The sequence below is a fragment of the Haliotis asinina genome, chromosome 4, assembly GCF_037392515.1.
Source record: "Haliotis asinina isolate JCU_RB_2024 chromosome 4, JCU_Hal_asi_v2, whole genome shotgun sequence".
In the NCBI taxonomy this organism is placed as follows: domain Eukaryota; kingdom Metazoa; phylum Mollusca; class Gastropoda; order Lepetellida; family Haliotidae; genus Haliotis; species Haliotis asinina.
In genome coordinates, this window is record NC_090283.1 from 20,242,395 (window position 1) to 20,266,990 (window position 24,596).

At 40.3% G+C, this 24,596-nt stretch overlaps 1 protein-coding gene across 1 annotated transcript; it reads left to right on the top strand.

The window, feature by feature from the left end:
- The first annotated feature begins 2,049 nt into the window (after positions 1–2,049).
- On the top strand, positions 2,050–17,503 carry LOC137280829 (uncharacterized). The gene is made up of 3 exons (XM_067812029.1): positions 2,050–2,190; positions 15,675–15,752; positions 16,601–17,503. Exons 1-3 carry the CDS (start codon positions 2,050–2,052, stop codon positions 17,501–17,503), a joined length of 1,122 nt encoding a protein of 373 aa, XP_067668130.1.
- Positions 17,504–24,596: the final 7,093 nt, after the last annotated feature.

The window sequence follows — 24,596 nt, forward strand, 5'->3', positions numbered from 1 at the left end:
CTTCACCCAGTTCGAGTCCTGACAGGGGTGCTTTGTGGAACCCATTTCTGGTGTCCTGGTCATGACGAGGGGTAACGCCAGACTCATTCTTTCACTGACATGAAACGCACATATCATTTCATTTGTTATGCTATGGCATTGTATAGATTGGGCTGTAATCTTTTGAATCACTGCTTTATCGATATGAAAGGTGTTTCGAAAATATTGCACGAGTGCTTCATTCACATTTTTACATTTCTTATTATTTCGTGTCTTTTAATTATGAGAAACAAATATAAATGAATACAGCTTCATGCCATACAACTGAAAGCAAAGCTGTATTACACAAACGGACTGCTAACCTACTGCTACTGGTGCTGCCACTACTACTACCACTACCACCACCACCACCACTACCACTACCACTACCACTACCACTACCACTGCCACCACTACCACTACCACTACCACTGCCACCACTACCACTGCTACCACTACCACTGCCACCACTACCACTACCACTGCCACCACTACCACTGCCACCACTACCACTACCACTACCACCACCACTACCACTACCACTACCACTGCCACTACCACTACCACTACCACTACCACTACCACTACCACCACTACCACTAACACTGCCACCACTACCACTACCACTACCACTACCACTATCACTACCACTACCACTACCACTACCACTACCCCCTACCACTACCACTACCACTACCACTACCACTACCACTTCCACTACCACTACCACTACCACTACCACTACCACCACACCACCACTACCACTACCACTACCACTACCACTACCACTACCACTATCACTACTACTGCTGCTGCTACTACTACTGCTACTGCTACTGCTACTACTGCCACTATTACTACTGCCACCACTACTTCGACTACTACCTCTACTGTTGCTATTACTGCTACTACTGTTACTATTAGTACTACCGTAGCTACTATTACTACTACTACTACTACCACTACCAGTTCTACTAATAGTTCTACTAGACAGTTGTTCCTGAAATATAAACCACATGAAGGTCTGAGTTATATTTTGTTTCTTGAGCAACCCGTGTTTTTCGTAACAGGCGACTACAGGAATCGTTGTTAAGAACTTTGCCTGGCCATATAATGACATGGAGCAAACATTATATGCAGTGGACAGGTTTGTGATGAACCACAGAATGTAAATGGTTATCGTACAGGGTAAGTACAGTTGTAGTAAAGGATGATATTGGTATGTTCTCAAACAGAATATCTGTCCCGCGAAAGACATTAGATGGAGATATACAACTAAACGTAGACAACAAGGAAGGGAATCATAAATGCTTGCCCCAAATACTTAATATGCCATCATCAAGATACCCGCGAAGTTCCTACATGATACTCAAAACTGAATAGAGATTATTGCCCAGATTTAGTTTTATAACTTTTACGTTTCATTGTCATTCATTCACATCACCCACTGACCCCGCCAATTTCAACAGAAATTATTTCAAGATCTAAGCTGCTGGACTTTCAGAGAAGAATCAGAAAAGGCATGATCGTAAGTCTGTGTAAATTGTAGGGGTTGTTTACGACACAAGGCAAAACTAGCTCTGTTCTGGTGAAGACAATCACTGACTTTTAAAAAACATGAGCTTACGGTTGAAGAGGATTGTAACATTACAACAGGCTATTCGAGATAACGCTGTAGGTCTATAAGGTAGATAACGGCTATAATATGCCAATGCTTTATACAATACTCATGCTTAAAACTAACTTATGTGAATGTTAGTCGCGAAATTGTATATGTTCATGTTCACTGCACAAAAGCAATTAGTTAAACAAACTAAGGGAAAGGTTCCCGTAGTTTGTAACTAAAGTCTACTCTCCCATAGTCATGTGCACGCTCTAGCTCATAGTACGTCGAGCTGTCTCTGATCACAAATAACAATACATTTTCATTTAAAATTTAAGAGACAGTGTCACACCATCTTCAAAACTAGTTGAAGATCACGCGGAGAAGTTCCATCTTGGCCTACAGTGGCATGTTCATTGGCAGGCTCAATGGTGGCTGGAGCGGCAGAGACTGAGAACGTGGGCGACGATGTCGTGGATGTGACTGTAGCTGCTGCTGTGGCAGATCGTCGTTTCCTCTGTATCATCTTATCAACCCGGGCCTCCATCTCCGATGATGTTCTGTGCGTTGTGAAAACGTTAACATTATTCACAACAGCATATTATCCTGATCTAGTATTAAGGACCTTCTGGTAACATTATTCACAGCAGCATATTATCCTGATCTAGTATTAAGGACCTTCTGGTAACATTATTCACAGCAGCATATTATCCTGATCTAGTATTAAGGACCTTCTGGTAACATTATTCACAGCAGCATATTATCCTGATCTAGTATTAAGGACCTTCTGGTAAATGTAACATAGACTAAGTCTGCTATGTGAAATTTAGGGGACAGGTCAAACAACATAATCTTAGCCAGACGAATAGCAGTTTACAAATTAATATCCACATGGAAAGAAAGTGAGTGTTGGAATGTTGCACTGTGCACCTTTCCAGCTATATGGCTACTGTCTGTAAATATTCGAATCTGTACCAGGAGAGCCAGTGATCAATAGCATGAACATATACCTTTGCGAGAGGGATAAGACGACAACCACATGAGCGAACCTGACCACCCGGATTGTCGTTCTGTTGAACGCATAGGTTCTAATGAAAGTATAGGTTATGCGTGGCGTGGCGTGGCGTGGCGTGGCGTGGCGTGGCGTGGCGTGGCGTGGCGTGGCGTGGCGTGGCGTGGCGTGGCGTGGTGTGGCGTGGTGTCAACGACGAGAAGCAGTATGTTCATTTCCCCATTAAAAGTGGGGTGGACGAATGGGCAGTAGGCAGTAGGCAGTGGGCAGTTGGCAGTAGGCAGTAGGCAGTAGGCAGTAGGCAGTGGGCAGTAGGCAGTAGTTTTCACAGGGTTGAATGCGATATTCGAGGCTTGGGGGTCCGATCGTCAAAACCCTGGCCATTTTGTCATGATAATTTGTACTAATTTCCTATCTTGTTTTACTACCTGTACCGAAGACTATACTCAGGAATGAGACCGTCAGGTGGCAATATCAACAGGCTTTTCTTAGTGAATTCATGTATGATTGTGTGGCCGTATCCGTCGTTCAGATATCCGGGTGACGGTACAAAAACAGTGTATGTTTTTGTGGGTACCAGACCCAGGCAGCAATGCGTTCAACACTATACTGACTGAGTGAAGGCTTGAGAGGCTGTGCCAGTGCGTGTATCATTGACAACACTATAAAGACACCGTAACACGCACAGCCAGTCAGCCTTCCACAGCAGTTGATTAATCAATTGGTCCAGACCACCACCATATTTATAACGTTACGGTGTGCGGAAGGTGCAATGGAAATTATTCCTTTGCCACGCCTCATTCTCGGCCTAAGACCTGAAGCAGAATCCAACTTGGTCCCGGAAACGGCACTTTTTCCGATATTTGCCTGGCGCTTCGATCAGCCACTTTAACCACATGATTGAGTTTCAAGATGCCAGCTTGCGACCAGCGTAGATTTCCAGGGTGTCACCGTGGCCTTGAGGCTCAATAGCGCATTGAAGTTGAGTGGCAGTAGCTATAAAGCGTTTCGCTTGTTGGACAGCAGTCGTGACACATTTCAAAGTGCCGGTGTGAAAGAACTACTGGCGTGGTACCCGTTACTAGGGGTATTGCTGTTTTCTTCCAAACACATACGTGCCGGGTAGATGTTTGATCTATTCCCTACATCGAAGGGAAGCTGCCTTAACGATTACTTGACAGTGCCATCCCAGTGGAGGTGCTGACATACTGTTGAGTGTGAGTGAACAACAACAACAACAACAACAACAACAACTACTACTGCTACTACTACTACTACTACTACTGCTACTACTACTGCTACTGCTACTGCTACTGCTACTACTACTGCTACTACTACTACTACTGGGGGTAGGTAAGTTAGGTGGTAAAGGTTGAGATTCAGTTACGATGAGGTTTTGGGGTTAGGATTAAGCTCGGGTTCAGGTTTAGGTTTAGGTTTAGGGTGAGGTAAGCATATCACGTTGGTCTGTCTGCGCCTGTATTTATTTTTTGTGTTATCTATATCGTATCCAAATTCAAATTCCACCCGTCTCCAAAACAGGTTGTTCATTTGTTCTTGAACACGAAGAGTCTGTGTTAAAAAATAGGAACACTGAAGTGGGTGTAAGCGAACGGGGCCCTGTTTGACGTTGATATACTATATAACTTTGGTCTGAGCAACGGTTTTGCAGGCACCCTACTTCATCCTCAAATCCACACCTGTCCCTACCAGCAAAGAGAGAGGTGCCCTCGTGTGTTCAGAAAAAGAACACATTTAAATCAAAACATTCAATCCGTCTGCATAACGCTCGCACTATATACAACGCACACGCTCGTCCCTTACTAACCATAGTGGATAACATCGTTATCAGCAAGTTCCGCTTTTCGGTTTCAATGCGCGTGTGAGCCCTGATATCAAGTACTGTCGTGTTTACCACCAATTCCATCGTGTGACTGCGCTTTCCTGTATCATCTTAGAATCCGGAAATTCCACAGCCCGATGTCGTGGTCAAAATTTGTGGTCTAAGCACCAAATCGGCATCCCCGACTGGAACCATTGACATAGGTGCCACAGGATATTGACTTCTGTAGCGGTTTCGGTTTTCTTGAAGGCAAATATTTGGTCTGCAGTGGAATACTCTGGGCGAAACCCCGCTTGAAATTCAGCAATTAGTCCATTAATATCTAACCAAATTCTTACACGTTTTTCTATGATTGATGTAAAAACCTTCCACAGCAGTTCAAGAGAGATATGCCTCTGTAGTTGTTTGGGTTATTTCTTGGCCCTGATTTAAATAGCTGGAATACTGGTATGATAATCCCGTTATCTGGAAATAAGCCACTATCCAAGACTTTATTGAACAATAAGAGTAGAAAAGGTAACAAATATGAAGTACTCAGCTTTAAAAGTCCAGGTGGTATACCATCATCACCAGGGGCTTTCCCTGGTTTTAAATCCCGAATACTGTTGTGTAACTCCTTTTCTGTGATTACACCATTCAGTATGTCATTTGGAAGATCTATTGGGTAATTATCACAGGATTCACAAAGTTCACAAGTGTGGTTATCAGCAAAACTATACACTGCATCATCGAACCAGTTATTTTTGGTATTTGTTTGGATTCAGTAGATCAGAAAAGTAGGAGAACCATGCGTCTGGTGTGATGTTACTCGTTCCTTTATCTGATAACAATCGACGTTTCACTGTTCTCCAGAAGAGTCTACAATCACTTCGAGAGGCGGCATTTGAGATCTCGCCTGCAAGCATTTTATCGTACTGGGCTTTCCTCAACTTGCAGTAACGTTTAAAGTTTGCTTTAGCTTGCAAATAATTTGTTACGTTATTTTTGCAATGAAACTTTCTAAGTTTAGTGAGATATTTATATTTCTCTGATTTCAGAAAGTTGCTCTCATTGTCAAACCATGGTTGTTGGTTACTACTTTTTTCGTTAAATGTGTTTGCATTATAGCCCACATTGGGGCAGAGTAGTTGGAAAATATATGTGTTAATTTGGAAACAGCGACAATAACATCAATAAGGATGAAACAAATTTCCCCATGCATGTATCTATTATATCTAAAGCGAGGTACTCGTACCATTGGTATGTCATTATGGGCGTTTTTACATCGCTGTGTAGGGAAAATATTAGTAAAGGTACATACAAGTGGCAGGTGATCTGATTCTGCTGACTTGTGAGGACTGACATATCCTCCATATTAGGAAATAAGCAAGTACTGATGACAAAATAGTCTACTATACTGGTTCCAGTGCTAGAAATAAATGTCCAGTTAGCAGGGGTATCGCTGGTGGTACGTCCATTGACGATATGCATGTTCATTGTTTTACAAAGAGTGAGCATCTCAAGACCATGCGTATTCACAACTGTGTCACGGGAAAGTCTCGGTTTTACGTAGGGGTCTTCAGTATACAAGTCATTGTCTACAGGTATGTAATTAGCATTATCGTCAAAAATGAAATCATCGTCAGCTGCTGTTCTCGCATTAAAGTCTCCACATATAATGAAAGTTGAATTCACACCAAATTCTGTTTTCAGTTGGTGAAGCTTGTTCTCCAGCAAGTTGATCCCACTGTCGTCTAGACCATGATACTTCGTCGCCCCAACCGAGTGTACGTATATACATATATAGAAGACGGGATAAGGGAAATCAACATTAACTAATTGAAAGATACAGTTGTCCCATGTATCTTTAATTTTGGAAAAATACATCTTTATCCGATCTCTAACACATACAGCGACACCTCCGGAGTATCTGCCACGGTTGTCGCTTACAAAGCAGAAATAATTATGCAATATAGTGTTAAGTAGAGCTTGTGTATCATTACACATAGTTTCTGTAAAACCTATTACGTCAAACAGGTTAATAAGGGATACACAATCTTGAAAGATTAAAGCTGATCGCAACCCATTTGCGTTCCAAGTACAGAAGGAAACAGTTTCATCAGGTGAGTCAAGGGACGGGTCACTACAAGTACGAGTATCACTGGGGCCATGGCCATGCTCCTATGCAGTATCCGGTCCCCCTGGACTGGACGTCACTGACTTCACGCTGTAGGAGTTATCGCCCGTCGGATTGTCGGCCTTGTCCTTACGTTGTGTAGATGAGGGTCTCTGAATCCAGTTACGGGTGCCAGAAACTTGAGAAACTGGCCAGATTTATATGAACAATCAAATACAATCGATTTGGAAGCTGGATTGTCTACACGAGAAGTATCTTCACAAGTTTGTTCACAATCAGTACACACATTCCACACAATCATTGAGTTAATTTCAGGATACGGGCTACTCGGGTACATTTACAAGTTATTGTATATGGTGTGCGCAATTCAGGATACATTTGATGGGAATGAAAAAGATAAAAGAACCCACTTTCACGCACCAGTTATCGTCACAGACAGATAAACAGGCAGTTTTGGTACAGTTTTATCAAAAGAATCTAAAAAACATTGATTTTTCTTTTGTAGCTGCAGAGTAGTATCTGCTATCATTGGCTCGTCATCGGCGAATAGAAGTGCATGTATTTTTAGAATTTGAATTGATATGAAAGTGGCATAACCACATTTACTTACAGCAAATGATTGATAAACATAGTAAATGATTTTGGACACATTTTGGATTTTTGGATTTTTGTAAACATCCTTGAAATATTTTGATAGACCTGTTCAAGTTTTCACAAAAGCTGATAATTTACAATACTTGTCATACAGTATCAGCTTCTTCAGGATTTCAGTTTATACCCATAGATTTCAGACATCATGATGAACGCCGTCAAAGGCCTTTCGCAAATCGATGAATAAACAATAAAAAATATCCATTCTTGTTAGATATATACTTTTGAATTATTTTTTTAAGTGATGTACGTGTATTATATAGCTACAAAGAGGTAGTTAAATGGATCTGATACTTGTCTAAAGCTCAAAACACAATTCACGACAAAGCTATGTCATTTGGAGCAACAGTAAATATTGTCGCCCGTGAGCGAAACACTTTGGCCAATAGGCGAGATATTTTAGTAGCGTCTTATTCAGGTATTCTGGAATATCATCCGGGTAGTCGCAGGTTAAACGATGACAAAGTAACAACCAGTCATGGGGAATGTATGTAGTTCCATATTCGTCTCCTTTTAAGGAAACTTTCCTTCTTTCTTGTTTCCGTCCCAATATCTAAACCTGGACGTGACCGTATTGATCCTCCAAGTTATCGACCAATTTCATGCACACGCTGTTGAACGTATGACCAATAATCGATCATTTTCAATCGTAGGAACCACCATTCTACGTACTGATATACAATGTGGTTTCCCTAACAAAATTTTGATCAGATTGATTCTGCCATCAGTAATAAACACTATGCAGCGTCTAATACTGTCAATTTAAATCACAAGGTTAAAAAGATTTAAGCCAAAACCAATTGTATTTAGTTTTACAGAAAAAAACACACACAAAGACCCAGAATTAATAATGGTTGACAGGAAGCCAATTTCCTGGGTGTTATTTTTTATCACTTCTTGACACATAAGATATTTAAAGTATAAATGATCGAAGACACTGGAAATACCAACTCCAAATGCGGAGACGATCAAAAGTCAATCCCTAGCTTTATATATTATACCCTTATCCGCTCCAAACTCGACTACGGCTTCATGAAAAGAAAATAAAACTATGTGAAAGTAACTGATATATCAAAGGCACTATACCACACCACACTTAAATAGTACTGTCAGGGAAGATACGATACAAATTATTCCAAACAAAATTACTAATTTAGATCGCGATATTAAACTGACAAATCCGTATCAATTAATGCAACGTTTGAATTATACCGACCCTCGCGTCCTCTACCGGAAAAACATTATTTCAAGCGAAGCCGTTGTGATAATGCTTGAAATTTGCTAAACGTGTTGTAAAACTTCCTGCACTGACTCATTCCCTTCAAACAAACGTCATGGAGTTATGTTCATTGGATCGTTCTTTAAGAATACTCCAGCACAACTTGTGTTTCAAACCGGTTCGGCAAACACCGACAACACCGCATGCGACTGTTTCCGATGTACGTAGCAACTGTGTATATTGTATATATGTCAAGTGTTCTCTGTTTGGAATCTGTTCGCATCGAAGTTTCAATTTGGTCTAAGGACGTCTTTTATTGGACGGAAAGGAAGCTGAAGAGAGTACTGTCCCAACATATATTATATAGGGCAGAGTATTGTCGGAAATATTTGTCATCGTGCCTTTAAGGATATTAGATTCTATTCTTCACCCGAGACACAGATTTTATGTGGAGGCTGATAAACCTTCCCCAGAACTACGCTGTCTTGAATTATATTTTCCTGATATTTCTAAATTACGGTCGATGAAATATAATCCAAACACTAGCAAAATTTAAGTACTCCTTAACAAACCCATTTATGGACCATCAACAAATGCTTACTAGTATACTTACACGTCTATGTTCATGGATTGATTTAAATCCACTGTTGTTGGATCATGAACAATATTTTCAAGATGACAGCTCCTTTTTTCCAACAGAGGATAATATAAGGATAACGCTATTTCTCAGGGGACTATCATTTCCAGCAACCTGAGGTTTTTCATTAACTGCCCGACGAAGGAGGTTTTAGTTTCAAGGTAGGTTGATGATAATACATTGGGTTTATATTCATAAAATATTTTATTAGAAATTGAAAACTCATGAGAACACATTAATCGTCTTCGTTTACAGGCCCCATGGCAGTTATACCACAAATTATAAATGACAAGTTGCAATATTGAATTTGAACGTCATGCTCAACATCATAATGAAATATATCCATGAGCATGGATCGTGCAATAACCCATGTTTTAAAGATGAGTACGAAAACATATGGTAACTGTGACATACTGTACTCGTATTTCAACACAAGAAGAACTGAAACTGAAACATGGTAACTAATTACTGCAATCTGAGAAGAACAAACAAAAATGTCGACATCAACAATGCAGGACAGTAAGATCACCGTGACTACCCCACTAATCTGATTGATGTACAGTTTTTAAATAATGGTTGTTCTGGTTGTATGAACCACCACAGGTACCAGATATCGCCAAACCTTCACCATTACCAGACAAGCAGCCATCCCTCGAATTTATAACATTTGCCTGTCTCTTTCTCATGTAGCCAAAGAAGCATCGAAGAACAACACTCCCCGTTACAGTACTTCCTCATAGACATGATACTGATGTTTTATACGAATTTATATCCATTCACCGTGGCCATTGGTGTGTGCCAGAAGCTGAACGACACTTTAGTCCATGCCCGGTCACGTGGTTTCTCGTTGGCCGCAAGATTCACCTTAAGAGGACTAATAGCCATGTGGTCAGTGTACAAGTTAGCACCAGTGTTGTGACAGGACATCACTGCATTATGCTTGCCATCATGCAAGTCAATAGCTTGCCATCAAGCATTTTCTGAATATCTGGGTTTTGCCTTGTGTAAATAGTTATATTTTAGCATCGCCGTCTTTTAAATCATTTCAAGAGCGCACTTACTGCAATTTTGAAATTCGTAGTTGCACGAAAGGAACGACAGTTTAGTTAATGCCTGGCCACATGGTTTCTCGTTGGCCGTAAGATTCACCTTAAGACGACTAATAGCCATGTGGTCCTACTGCAATTTTGAACTTTGCAGTTGCACTTTGTGCTAGGCCATCTGACCATGTGAGTTTATAATCTGTACGAAAAGAACAGTTTGGGACCTTTACAAATGAAGGTTTGTCGATAGATCAAAGCCGAGGAATTCTATTTGAGTTTCACGTATGGTGTATTCTAACTTTGATTGATTAATAAAGGGCATGATAAAGAGCGTTGAACATCAAAGAGTGACGTGGAACTCATCACAGTGTAAAGAAGGCGTCAGTCCCGTGGGGAAATTTCGCACTGGTTTAAAACATGACCTTATGGCACATATAGAAAAGAGCCAACTGTTACCTGTTAAATTATTGACGGAGCTGTTGTAATCTATGCCAGTCATCATGAATGCGACATTCATACCCCATGCTGTAAAACATGACCATGAATAAATAATGCTACAAACTGTAGCTGCAGATGTTGCACGTTTTAAGTAGCAGGGAATCCCACCAAAACATACACCTTTTATAAAACATACCAGACAAGACATATACAGAGGTAGTCACTTCTTCCACACCTTTAACTCTTTACAGCGAGGTAAGTAAATTCCCTAATGGACGACATTTCACCAGGCTTGTTTGTTTCATGAGTGTGTTTGAGGCGGAGGACGATTCGGGTTAGACGGTCAGGAACGGACAGACTCGCTGATTTGGTTGACATATGTAATCCTATCCCAGCCGCATAGATCAATGCTCATATTGTCGATCACTTGATTTGACTGCTTCAGCATCAACATGAGAAACATATATAACCCAAAGTACTACTTCACATGTCAGTAGGGGAAACAAGGAAACCCAATAGTACTGCTTCACATATCAGTAGGGGAAACAAGGAAACCCAATAGTACTGCTTCACATATCAGTAGGGGAAACAAGTAAACCCAATAGTACTGCTTCACACGTCAATTTGTGAAACGGGTATGCCCAATGGCACTGAATCACATGCCGATATAAGAAACAAGCACACCCAATGGCACTGCTTGACATGTTAATATGGGAAACAAGTACACCTAATGGTACTGCTTCACACGCCAGCTCTAGATACAGTGGCAGAAAAGTGGCAGATATGATCCCTAATGGACGACAACATGGGAAACAAGTACACCCAATGGTACTGCTTCACATGGCCATATGACAAATAAATACAAACAATGGTACTGATTCACATGGGAAACAACCAATAATACTGCCTTACATGTTAATATGAGAACCATATATACCCAGTGGTACCGCTTCAAATATCAATATGAGAAACATATATACCCCATGGTACTGCTCCTAATGTCAATATGGGAAACAACTATTGTAATTTTCTAATCTTCTTTCTTTTCATCACCGTATATTTCTTGGATACCCTTAGACACCGCAAAAGGGTTTAACTTTAAAGGTTTATTATCTATGGTCTCGATGACAATAAAACGTGGCCAGCAGTCAATGCGTTTAGACGGTCTGAGGTCATCAACAGGGTCACTTTCAAGAGGAGGTTTGCTCTTTTTAGTCGGGGTTTCATAAGTCATGGTGAGTTATTTAGGTTTCATCATCCGAGCTCCCCACCCACCACGGAGTATCACAAGGACAATGCTAAAGCAAGCGGGCCTCCAGCTTGCAACACCAAAGGTACCCGGATGATATACTCCAGCAGAACAAATATAATTAATCCACCAGATTGGCCCATGGGCCACCGCCTTCTGGACATAAGACTCCAGGCAAAGTTCAGAACTTCTAAAATACATTCCAAAACCAGAAAAATCGATGAATAATTCAGCCAAGACCGAAATTAAAAGTCCAAATAAAATTTGTGTAACGACATATATATGTAATCCATGCACAGGGCGTGACATGACCAGCCGATTCAACCACCCGTCTAAGTGAAGTAAGGGCTGAAGTGGTGTGTTAGGCAAACAGAACATGGTTAAAGGTCCAGTTGCACCCAACCACCAGGATCCCTTCCTCCACCGACACGGGACGCAACCCACGGTAAACAGGTTGCCCAATTCGTCCGCTCCTTGCGACCAGCAATTTGGTGCTATGGACCTTGCTGACCCGGGTCCACACGGCGGTTGGCGAGCACTCACAGCGAGGAGGTGGCTCCCCACGAGTGGCTAAGAAACGTGTATACCACATTGCTTCACATGTCAGCATGAGAAATCACGGTTCACTTAAAAAATCAAAACATACTTCTTTGCTACATACATTGTTTGTTATACTTTATCTTTACATATTCGTTCCTTTGTATTTCTTGTTCCCAGCAACATCACCTCAGCAGCCCAAATAGCAAACACTGACAACACTCGTCATGACCCATATTCCCTGCATTTCTGCTGATGATGACACTCGTCATGCCAATGTTTACATCACTTCTGCTGATGATAACACTCGTCATGCCAATGTTTACAGCACTTCTGCTGATGATGACACTTGTCGTATTGCCCATATTCCCTGCCCCTCTGCAGATGGCGACTTATAATGGTCATAATCTGAAGTATTCTTATCCATACCAGTGTTTTAAAACGCAGTAATGTGATTTTGATTTTTGTTATACGTACCAGTTATCGCTAGTGACTGATAGGGTGGTGTAAATCCAAAGTAGGGTCCATTCAGGCAGCAGTCTGTAAGTCCCTAGAGAACCTCGTATGGTGATCTACCTTCAGTGACTGGTGTTTCTGTTGCACATTGCTATATTTTTCTCTGTAGTGATACCTTTGTATGATTACATGCTAGTTTTAAATGTTTGTCTGTGGTAGTATATTAGCTATTTGCTGTCTTTCGTTAACAGGTTGATCAGCTAAGTTTACTTTAATATGGATCTCTCATAGTCACTATATGGCTGAATTACAGCCGATGTGACTTTGAATATACTCACTCACTCACTCACTCACTCTCTCAATCACTCACACCCATGTGAAGATCCGAATGAGAAAGTACGAGTAATTCATGCTTATTAATTTCAGGATCGGGTTATCTGGTTGGTTTCATTGGTGAATGCTTGTATTCGTATCCAAATTACACAGACTGTTGTGTGATTACCCTTGAGTCAATGCATCTCCAATTGAAAAGCTTCTAGGCAACGCTTCAACCACTAGTTTCCCTGAAACCTTGGCCCTGGAGATACGTATTCTACAGGTCAAGTATCTACTTATTATTTGTATTTTTCACAATTCTACAGCCATGGCCAATGGAAAATACATTGCGGTGTTTCTAACTCTGATTTCGTTCAGCGGATTCATTACCTTCTGTAAGTATTCACTAAGTGTGATAACAACACCTTACTATGATATTACCAATATTTCAAATGTCTTTAATCAATAACTCAATTTAGTCAAACTGACGGTTATTCCAGTTCACATCTTTCGTGGGGATTGGGAAAGGTATCACATTTATTCATAATATAATTATCCTATTTCTTTATTCAGGCATGCCAGCTCCTGAGAGAGTATCGTAAGTCCATGCCAGTTAAAGAGCATTGCATCAACCACCGTTGTCGAATATTTGTTAACCTATGAAGATCCGGGTTACAACGGGTCTTCACCAACCCGTGTCTGTCGTAAGAGGCGGTTGAGGTGATCTGGTGGTCAGATTCAATGACTTGGTTGAGGCAAGTTAATCCATGGTCATGCCACTTGTGACCGGGTGTAAAAAACTTGGAGTCAACCTTGGTTTGCTTTTGCAGGTGTTTGTGAAGGTCTTTTCCCAAAAGCTGGTGTGGTGTTGTTACAATGGATCAAGCAATAAAAGTCAATGCATTTGATTGGTGTACAATAGTGTGGAATGGCCCACAAACGTCGTGAAAACAACAAAGAAACAATTGATATCCATGACATTTTGTCGTACATTAGAATACCGACTTCTAAATGCCTCTCAAGAACCTTTATATGGATCGTTTTGGTACTTTTATTTTCCAAGAAATAAACACAAATCTCTTTCTTCAGCATCATATTTCAAGTGGACAATCAGGCTGGAGGTGCTGCAAACACCAAAGGTACATCTTTAGTTTCATAATACTCTAAATTGTCAAACACCATTGAAAAGCCTTTTAGTATGAGATTTCTTGTGGCTTGAGAGTGCAGATATAAAATAATGACCACTTTAAGTGGCAATGCATTTTATTCATTTCACAAAACAACGCACATTACTTTATGGATATTAGTGTGTGCTTGAGTTAGTTTTACGCAGCACTCAGCAGTATTTCACCTTTATGGCTCCGGTTTGTGAAATAATCGAATCTGAAAGTGACAATCCACTGATCAACAGCATAAGCGTCGATTTACGTACTTGGGAGACAATCACACGTGTCAACCAAGGGGGCATGGTGGGAGAGCTGGCTAAGGCACCAGGCTAGTGATCCAGCGAGGTTGAGGTGTCGGGATCGAGCCCTCCTGTGACCGGATGTAAAAGCCTTGGAGTCAGCTTTGTGTGCAGACTCTTTCGGTGTTGTCACAACCTCTAGTGTACAGTACACAACCCTGTGCACTTAAAAGAACCCACGAATCCGTTGGTATATGACCAGGTGGTGGCCACATGAACACGTGCATACTCCTAGTTGCGGGTACAGCAGTAAACTTGGACAAAGACTATATGTTCCAGTCCACTGTCAATTGGGTACCTCGTTAGGATGAGAGAGCCATAATAAACTCGGTGCGCCTAGTGGCAGCAAGAGTTGTATACTCCACAGGGAGTTGAGATTGAAATACGATGTGTTTTTGAGATTGACATCCAGTGATCGAGGGAAAAATACAAGCGCCCTGAGCATGCACTAGTACTTGGATATGTGCGCTATATAAATATCCAATCTATCTATCTAAGCGAAATAAACCAGTTCAGTGAAGATTGGTTCTACCCTGGACCTTCATGGGTCTTCATGGATAAGGATTCCCTGCTTCTTGTCTGATGCTGAAGATCAACTAGGACCCGGAGCTTTCATGGCATTGTGATTGTACTTAATGGCCACTTATAGTAAATCTAGCTGGCTGTGTTGACGAACCATTACTCCAAGGTTTCTCATATTGTTATTGTTGAAGTTGGGGAACATTCAGGAAGTACAAGCTTTCACAAACTTTCCAAAGACATACATCATATGGACGCACCATCATTTCTCTATATCACCATCCGTGAACACAACTCATGGGTTGCACATGTACAAAAGTACAACACAGTGGACCGTTGTACACAGTAGCGTGGGGTTTTATTTTCAATTTAAACGCTTTTCAAGGAAGTCGATAATCATTGTATATACGTACACCATTAACTTTGACAACCAACTTGCATCATCACACAGTTGTCAGTATTTGTTTCTACCCGGGTGTTTGTTTGTTTGTTTGTTTGTGTTCGTTGCATGTCTGGCAAAGGATAATTGTTCATGTTTTATTTTATGTTTCAGTCTTGGCAAGGTGCCGACTCAGGGGTGAAGTGGCATTCCATACAAGTGACATATAACATAGACAAGCGTACAAATAAAGTGAGTGAGTGAGTGACAAATGAAATACGTGATGCATGTGATTAAAAACCAACTGCACCGCAACTACACTGTTCCTAAGCTCCTCTCAACTTTCTGCCTACTCTATACGCATTTACCTTGAGGACGCCCAGCGATGTTGCGCGTTTTCAATACGTGCGCAAAATTTAGCAATGATGAATATGATTTGGAGATTTTACGTGCGCTTTTCGGTATAAATATATAGTATGCACATACCCATACAACAGTTTAAAGCGGGCAGCAGTTTATGAAAGTCATATTTTCAATATATTGTGCATTTTGCTCTCAGTTTATGGGACTAAATGTAACATAAATAAGACCATCTAGTAAATTACATCATTAGACACGAATGGAGTCTATTAAGTCAATCTTCCTTCACATACCGCTTAGGCTATCATTTTTATTAGTTCCTTAGCTTGTGAAGCGGGGATGCACAGTGCCCCATGAAAAATAGAGTATGGAAGCCGAATCGTTTGTCGGGTACTTTTTAAGTACAAGTTATACTTTGATACCCACAAAATCAAGGAAAATACACGATGAAATATGGAGTATAATATCGAACATTTGGAATTACGGAAACTGTTCTGGAACTTGCACTTGGCCACATTCACACGAACTATATTTGTTCAGTAAGACCTCTTATGGATTAATGTTCTTTAATCTTTTTCACAAAACGTTTTGGGTTCATTCCAGATCCCCGCATCAGGTGAGGACTATTTTCTTCCGTTCACCTGATGAAAGGATCTGGGAAGACCCCGAAAGTAAGTATTCCTGGTTTAAGTACTGAGGATGTTTTCTCCCTGAATTATAAGAATTATCATTTTTTGCAGATTCTTTCTCAAAGCATTGACGATCCTTCTTTGGTCAAACCAGAAATCACAGTGGTTACAGCCTATTTCAACATCGGCTCCTTCGCCAAAGGAAGTGGGGCTAACATGTTTACGCCAAACAAATATATACACTGGATGAATGTTTTTGGCAACATTAAAAACAACCTTGTCGCATTTACCGATTCGCAGGATGTGTACGACCTCTTCATAAACCTGAAACGCATGTTTCCCAGCAATATGACGAAAGTGTTCCTGATAGACAGATACAACCTTTGGTCCTTCTCTTTGGCCGAAGAAATCCGGAGTATCTACAAGCAGCCCAACTATCCAAGGCATCAACCGAACACAGTCAACGAGAACTACTCATGTGCAATGCATGCTAAGTTTGAATTGGTCAATAAAGTTTTAGCGGAGGAGCTGTTTCCAACAAAATATTTCTGCTGGCTAGATACTGGACTCTTCCGGAGTATCGCTGATGACAAGAAAACCTTCAAGCTCCAGATTCCCAAAGAATGGGATCAACGGAAAGTGGCCTACAGTGCAGTATCCCCCTTCAACAAACAGGAGACAATCGCAAAGGTTATTAAAAACAATATGGTATGGGTTGGAGGCGCCATGTATTTAGGAACACCTGAAGTGCTTCACAACTACACACAAGACTACATGAATACAGTCAAGATGCTGATAAAGCAACGCTTGATGAATACGGATCAGCAAGTTATATATTCCATGTACCTGCCATCCTCACTGGTTAAACCCCGAGTCCAGATACAAACATTCTCCCGGCAGCATAATCCTTTTGACTATTGGTTCTATCTTGGATACCTGTGCAGGGAGACATGGTTAAAAACCCAAACTCCTGTGAATAAAACAGTCTACAAAAGTTGCAGCCTTTTGCCATAGCTCTCTCAGTTGGTCCCCTAAACACTTATTAATTACAGAAATCTATAGTTTAGACGTAATTTGGGGTTTTTATTGTTTTTTGTTGTTTTTATTGTTTTTTTGTTTTTGTCGTTTTTGTCTTTGTTTTATTTTATTATCTTATTTTTTTATTTATTTTTTTGCATGAGTTTCGTAGGCAGGTTTTTATCCTTCAAATCCTTTTCCCGAGTTTCCATGCAACGTTACTCGGTTACCGATTTTGATAATTTTAAATTTATTCACAGGGGAATTTGTCTGGCTTTATTTCAGTAAGAATCGCGGCTATATATTCCACAATTTCCAGAATTCGACCATAAACGAGAGTGGGGTGTTTGTGCGTGTTACATCCCTTTCTTTCTTTATATGTATACGCTGTGATGTAGAGGAAGGACAATAGTGTTGTAGTCTGAGTCAGCTGAAGGAGTTCATTATCACAGGAATGTTACCACTCTCCGGGAATTTCATTATATTGGAGTGAATCGTACAAAGGGAGATAATCACGTCTATGTTGTAAACACGTATCCACCGGTGAGTGAAGAGTTGGCTACCTAGTACAACTCAAAGCATCCACACTTTGTTCACATCATTCACCAAACGTAAAAGAGAAAACTACTTCCACTTCCACTACTTGTCCCTGATACGAGGGAAATGCGACGAAAACAGAAGTTCATGTGCTGATTAAGATGGAGAGCCACTTCACTGCTCAACACCTGGAACCTGCCGATTACCTGATTGAGAGTACTAAGTGCTATTCACGCCTGATATCCCTAGCAGGTCTCGGGGATTACAGGATTCAGGATTTTTTATTTTCATAAATCCTACAAAATGATATGGAAAACATACATGCTTTCGATGAATACAATGTGCATCAATGGCTGTTATGCATGTGAATATAATATAGATGTACAACTAAAACAGGGATAATACAATTTGCGTTAAATAAGACAATTTTTGAAGAAAGGATAATAGTCAGATTTCATCAGGAAAACAAATCTATCAATATTGGGATTATTGCAAAACTACCTAGGGAGAATACGTTTTCTTACATCATCTAGAGCTCTGCATGATAGGAAAATATGAAATTCGTCACATATAACGTTGTGGTTACAGACTGTACATGGTTTATTTTCTGTGTCAATATTTCACCATCTGCCGGTTTCAGTCGGTAATCTGTGATTACATGTTCTTAATTTTGTTAACCAAACACGTTTCAATGGGAGGCTGGTTAAATAAGGTTCTAGATGGGGGGTATTCTTTATAAGGAGTAATGCTTACTTTTTGATGAGTTTTGAAGGTCGGCATTCCATGACTGCTTAAACTGATCTATAAGTGTGTATTTAACAGAGTGTTTCAGCCAGACCGCGGAAGGGAAACTTTGGGACCGTCATATGTATGATAATCCAACATTTTGAAGTATATTTTTACAATATTTAAAAGATCACGTTGAATGTCCACACAAGTGGACACATTAGCCATTACATTATATACTGTATGAGATAACTTATGTGATTATGTAATGACTTTACACCGGTAGTTTATAATTCTGGTGGCCGGTGGGGTAGCGTAGTGGTTAAGGCGTTCGCTCGTCACGCCGAAGACCCGGGTTCGATTCCCCACATGGGCACAATGTGTGAAGCCGATTTTCTGGTGTCCGCCGCCGTGATATTGCTGGAATATTGCTAAAAGCGGCGTAAAACTTAACTCGCTCACTCACTATAATTCTAGTTTTAATCATTACTTCCCCATAAACCATAAAATTTGGAGTAGATTGTCGTATTTTAAGTATATATTTACATACTTTCAAGTGCGGTCTTTTTGTAGAATAGTTGCATTTTCATACTCGCAATCCTCTCACCCATATAATAAAATTGGGGAAATGCATTGAGTTTCAGCTGACAGTTGGGATTTCAAGATGCCTGGGATGGTGGGGTAGCCTAGTGATCAAAGTGTTCGTTCTCTACATAGCTTTTGGAAAAGATTACAATTTTGGTTTTATCTAAGTTAACCTTAAATTTCCACAATATACAATATGTTGTGAAATTGTCTAAGCTTAATTGTAATTCTTCAGCACTTTCAGATAGCAAGACAGTGTCATCTGCATACAATAGTGCAAATAATTTTATATGCAAGCCAAGCTGTTCTTTAATGAAACAATTTACAATACTAAGTCCCGTTACATAAAAAGGGACTGTTCACATAAAAACGTTTCAAGATCGTTAAGGTAAAGAACAAATAAGAACAGAGATAATTTTTCACCCTGTCTAACGCCAGTATGACAGTGACAGAGTGGCGAAGAAGAATTACCTTGTTTTGCACACGATTTAATTTGTTGATACATAGTACGAATTATCTTAAAACATTTGCTGCTTATATTACTTTTGATCATTTTAGTTCATAAGCCCTGTCTCCAAACAGTGTCAGAGGCCTGGCTAATGTCTATGAAAGCACAATAGAGTTCTTTATTAAGACCCTTGTATATATACAAGTAAACACCATCTGCAAGTAGAATATGCTTCACGGAAACCGGCTTGTGCTGTACTTATAAGTTCAATGGAATGTGAAAGTTTTGTAACCTCTCCGATAGTATGGAAGTAAAATCTCTGCCCAAGCAGCTTACACTTGTTATATGTAATTATTAGGATTGTACGAGCACCCTTTATTCTTACAGAGTGGTCTGATGTAACCGACTGACCAAGATTCAGGTACATATACATAGTTAAACACACCGTTAAACAATCTAACATATACAAGCATGAGAACATCAAGCGTTGGTTTTATATATTCATTGTGTATACCGTCAATACCTCAAGTCATGTTGTTGAGCGCTTTCACTGCACAAGTTATATCCATTCCAGTAATTGGATTATGTAACATATCACATTCAGTCATGTCGATGTTTACCCCATCGCTTTCGTCAGTCTCATTCATACTTTTATATTGGTAAAAAGTGCTTCATTAACTGAATAGTGACATTATTATCACGCTTTTTGTGAAAGATTTTAAAATATTCCAAAACGTTTTGGGATTAGATTTTTGTGTCGATCGTAATTTTTCTGCAGTTTGCCTTTTGGAGGTTTGATGTGCCTGTTTTAGGATTCTATTATAGTATTTGCAGGCCGTGATAAACATTTTGAAGTGTGTATCGGATTTATTTTTGCTAAAGATGCGCTTAGTTTTATGGTACTGGTTTGGTAGGATTCCAAAACTGGCAGTCTCCGGGTGACGCAATTGGGGATGTGTTATAATCCACTGTCAAAAATGGGACTTACGGAAATCGCAGTGCCTGCATTAGGACAACTACCATCATTGATTAATTACGACTAATTGTTTTAAACATAGAAAAAGTTTGGGTACAAGTTATACAACTTAGAACACCTTCTTCGTAGTATTTACATAACATTGGTAACACTGAGTAAATTCGCTATTACGGTAGATCTCTGTTGAGTATATAGCTGACAGTCAAATAGGTAATGATACGAATTTTCACAAACATACCCACAAGAACATTTGGGGTTATCTATTATACCAGCACGGAAAAGATCGTAATTCAGTTGACTACACGTGTAACGTAGTTTTGTAAGGGTGATATTAGTGATTTTCGGTCCAAAGTCAAAATATTGGGAGCCTGTGTGTTACAACAATACGATACAACTAATTGGTCTGTGTGAAAATGAAAGTGGGTTAATTAATCCTGTGTGAACATGAAAGTGGGTTAATTAATCCTGTGTGAACATGAAATAGGGTTAATTAATCATGTGCGCAGGTGAAACTGGGTTTATTAATCCATTTGCTGCTTAACTGACACCATTTATCAATTACCCCCCGCACCTAATGATTAAGAACACAGTTTTTTTGTTTGTTTGTTTTATTTTGGATTGGATAGGGTGTATTTCTACTTCAACTAGAAGCTTGTCACAAGCTTTCCAAACGCCCCCATTTTTAGGAAAACGACCGCACCCTTTACAACCTTGCCGGGAGTATGTGACCTGTGAGAGAGACTTTTCATCGTATATGTCAGCGTGTGGTGCAGTACTTGCAGGTTCTTTTAAGGTTTTAACTCTGTGCACAACCCTCCAAGTGAATCAATGCTTATTCTGTTATCGCTGTGATATGTGATATGCCCTTTGACCTCAACTCTAAATATCATAAATTTTGTTATGCTTTTATATGTATAATAAATTCATATGACTTGCAATCCATGTTTCTTTTACTTGCATGTATCTCTAGTGGTAAGGTGCTATAGATCGATTAAGTTAATCCGTACTCAAATCCAATTAGTAATTTAGTAGTAGTTAGTACCTATCAGTTAAGAGCTGTGAACAACATACTGCCAGAAAAAGGGATTCACGGAAATCGCACCACCAGAAATGGGACAACTCACTGGCCTACTTAAGAGAAATGATAATCTCACTGCCAGATATGGGACAACTCACTGGCCTACTTAAGAGAAATGATAATCTCACTGCCAGATATGGGACAACTCACTGGACTACTTAAGAGAAATGATAATCTCACTGCCAAATATGGGACTCCCATAAATGGGACTAAATCGCACATGCGCGCGCGTCTCTCGGCCTCAATGAGTTATGTGCATTTTATATACTCACTGATTATTTTACCCATTGATTCAGCAAACTGAAAATGCACAATATTTCACACGTGAATGAAACGTTTGTTTACCGAAATCATCATCTGTTCGTGTGCACACAAAATGTGACGTCACCTTGTTTCGCAGATAACGTAGTCGGTTATAATATATACAAATGTCGAGTCATACACACACACACACACGCACGCACGCACGCAGGCACGCACGTGCGCGGTATGTGAGAAAGTAAATCATTTACTCGAAATTTTTAAAAATAGAAATTGGTATTGGTGGCATCAAATGTTCTTGGGCAGTTTATCTCAATGCTGGACAATTAGATTTAGCGTGTTTACATGTAATGCAGAGATTTGAAACATTTTTGTCAGCGACGCCTGGCACTGTGTGGCCTCATACGAGACTTCATTTACGACATAGCATGATATATATGGCGGCGGTCTGTACATTATCGAGTCTGGACCAGACAATCCAATGATCAACAACATGAGCATCGATCTGCGCAATTGGGAACCGATGAGATGTGTCAAGCAAGTCAGCGAGTCTGACCACCCGATCCCGTTAGTCGCCTCTTACGACACGCATAGTCGCCTTTTATGGCAAGCATGGGTTGCTGAAGGCCTATTCTACCACGGAACTTCACACGGCCAACAAAATGTTACACAGAGGACAGTTGAAGATTTCATATCGATTATACATCATTATACATATCACTTCTCGTCATATGGATCACTCTTGTTACAAACGCCATTACATATTACATGTGTACATCAGTATTTTTTATCAATCTGAAGGTCGCCAATTCAATTTGGTGTCCGCACACCTTCCAACCTTCCTCCCAACACACCTGTTAAGCAAATATTGTCAAATCTTTCTTTAGTTATCGCGCTAAAATTTTTATGTCGTCATATATTTTTGCTGTGACCTTGCACATTATCTCAAAGTCACTACGTAGGGGATAATGAAACTGTAATGGCCCTCCTATGCTTTCCGTACCTTACAATGACCCACTGTGTCCTTCATCAACCGCTCCGCAATTCTTCTGGAGGATGCGTGTTTTATTTACTCTTGTTTTCACATCGTTAAAAACTGTGATGGAAACAATTGGCAGATCTAGCTACTTATATCTGAAATCGACAAAATATGGCCAACTTGGCTAAGATAGGATCGTCACTGTTTTATAGATTTCCCAAAGCATTTTGTGAGCAGGATTTACAATGGAATCTGCCTTGAGTGAGTGAGTGAGTTTGGTTTTACGCCGTTTTTAGCAATATTCCAGCAATATCACGGCGGGGGACACCAGAAAATGGGCCTCACACATTGTACCCATGTGGGGATTCGAACCCGGGTCTTCGGCGTGACGAGCGAACGCTTTAACCACTAGGCTACCCCACCGCCCCGGAATCTGCCTTGAGACTTCACACCACTTAACCGGTAATAATAATTTGCAGACACAGTTTGTCCGTAGCAACTTCATTTTGGTGTTATTTCTTAAATGCAAACAAGAAATGGATGTCAACTTCTTCATTGTGAATAACACAGCGTTTCGGAGTGTAACCTTGCTCCTTCATCCTCTCACCAGAGATACTGCACTTCTGAACTTCTTGTGCTTTTCACATCTAAATGCCTTCCAAAGATTTTATATTACAGATGTTTCGGTATGAAGCTTGCTTCACAACATGATAAGTGAATGCCCATCCTTTAGTCACTGTTCTGACCCGTGGAGATCAGGCATAGAATAGGTCTTCATCAACCCATGCTTGTCACAAAAGGCAACAATGCTTGTCGGAGGAGGTGACTAACGGGATGGGATCGGGTGGTCAGGCCAGCTGACTTGGTTGGCACATGTCATTGGCTCCCAATTGCTCAGGTCGATGCTCATGCTGTTGATCACTATACTATCTGGTCTAGACTCGACTATTTATAGACCCCCGACACATAGCTGGAATATTGCTGAGCGCGGTGTAAAGGTAAACTCACCCATTCACTACAGTACGACGCTGTCTATTGCAGATCCGATGTTAAGATATAGTTAATCGACTTTTCATATGAAATGAAAACATCATGGACACGCTAAACATGATTTACACATTGCTACGATTTCGTCAACAGCAACAAAACTCCTTTCCCCGATCACACAATTAGGACTCAAACAATGAACAGAATGGTGCAATGTCAACACAGTTTCACCTGTACTTAAACTACAGCGGGTTTCACTTAGTGCTCTGTGTCCATATATCAAGAGAAGTGACGTCAAAGCAACTAGAATAAAGCAACTAGAATATCACAATTTGAACTAAAACTAGCAAGGAAAGTTAAACCTATCATCACCATTTAGACAAACAACAGAAGGTAGCTCGCCATACTAGCGACCATGGGGACTTACAGTACCTTTGATAAGTACTCCAGTTGGATTTACACCATCCCTTCAGCTGCTGGCAGTTGTTGGAAAAGTTAGCCAAAATTTAAACA

Coding starts and splice junctions, on each gene's coding strand:
- LOC137280829 (XM_067812029.1), top strand. CDS start 2,050: ATGGTGGCTGGAGCGGCAGAGACTGAGAACGTGGGCGACGATGTCGTG. Junction 2,191..15,674: donor CCGATGATGTTCTGTGCGTT/GTGAAAACGTTA, acceptor TTTATGTTTCAG/TCTTGGCAAGGTGCCGACTC. Junction 15,753..16,600: donor TAGACAAGCGTACAAATAAA/GTGAGTGAGTGA, acceptor CATTTTTTGCAG/ATTCTTTCTCAAAGCATTGA.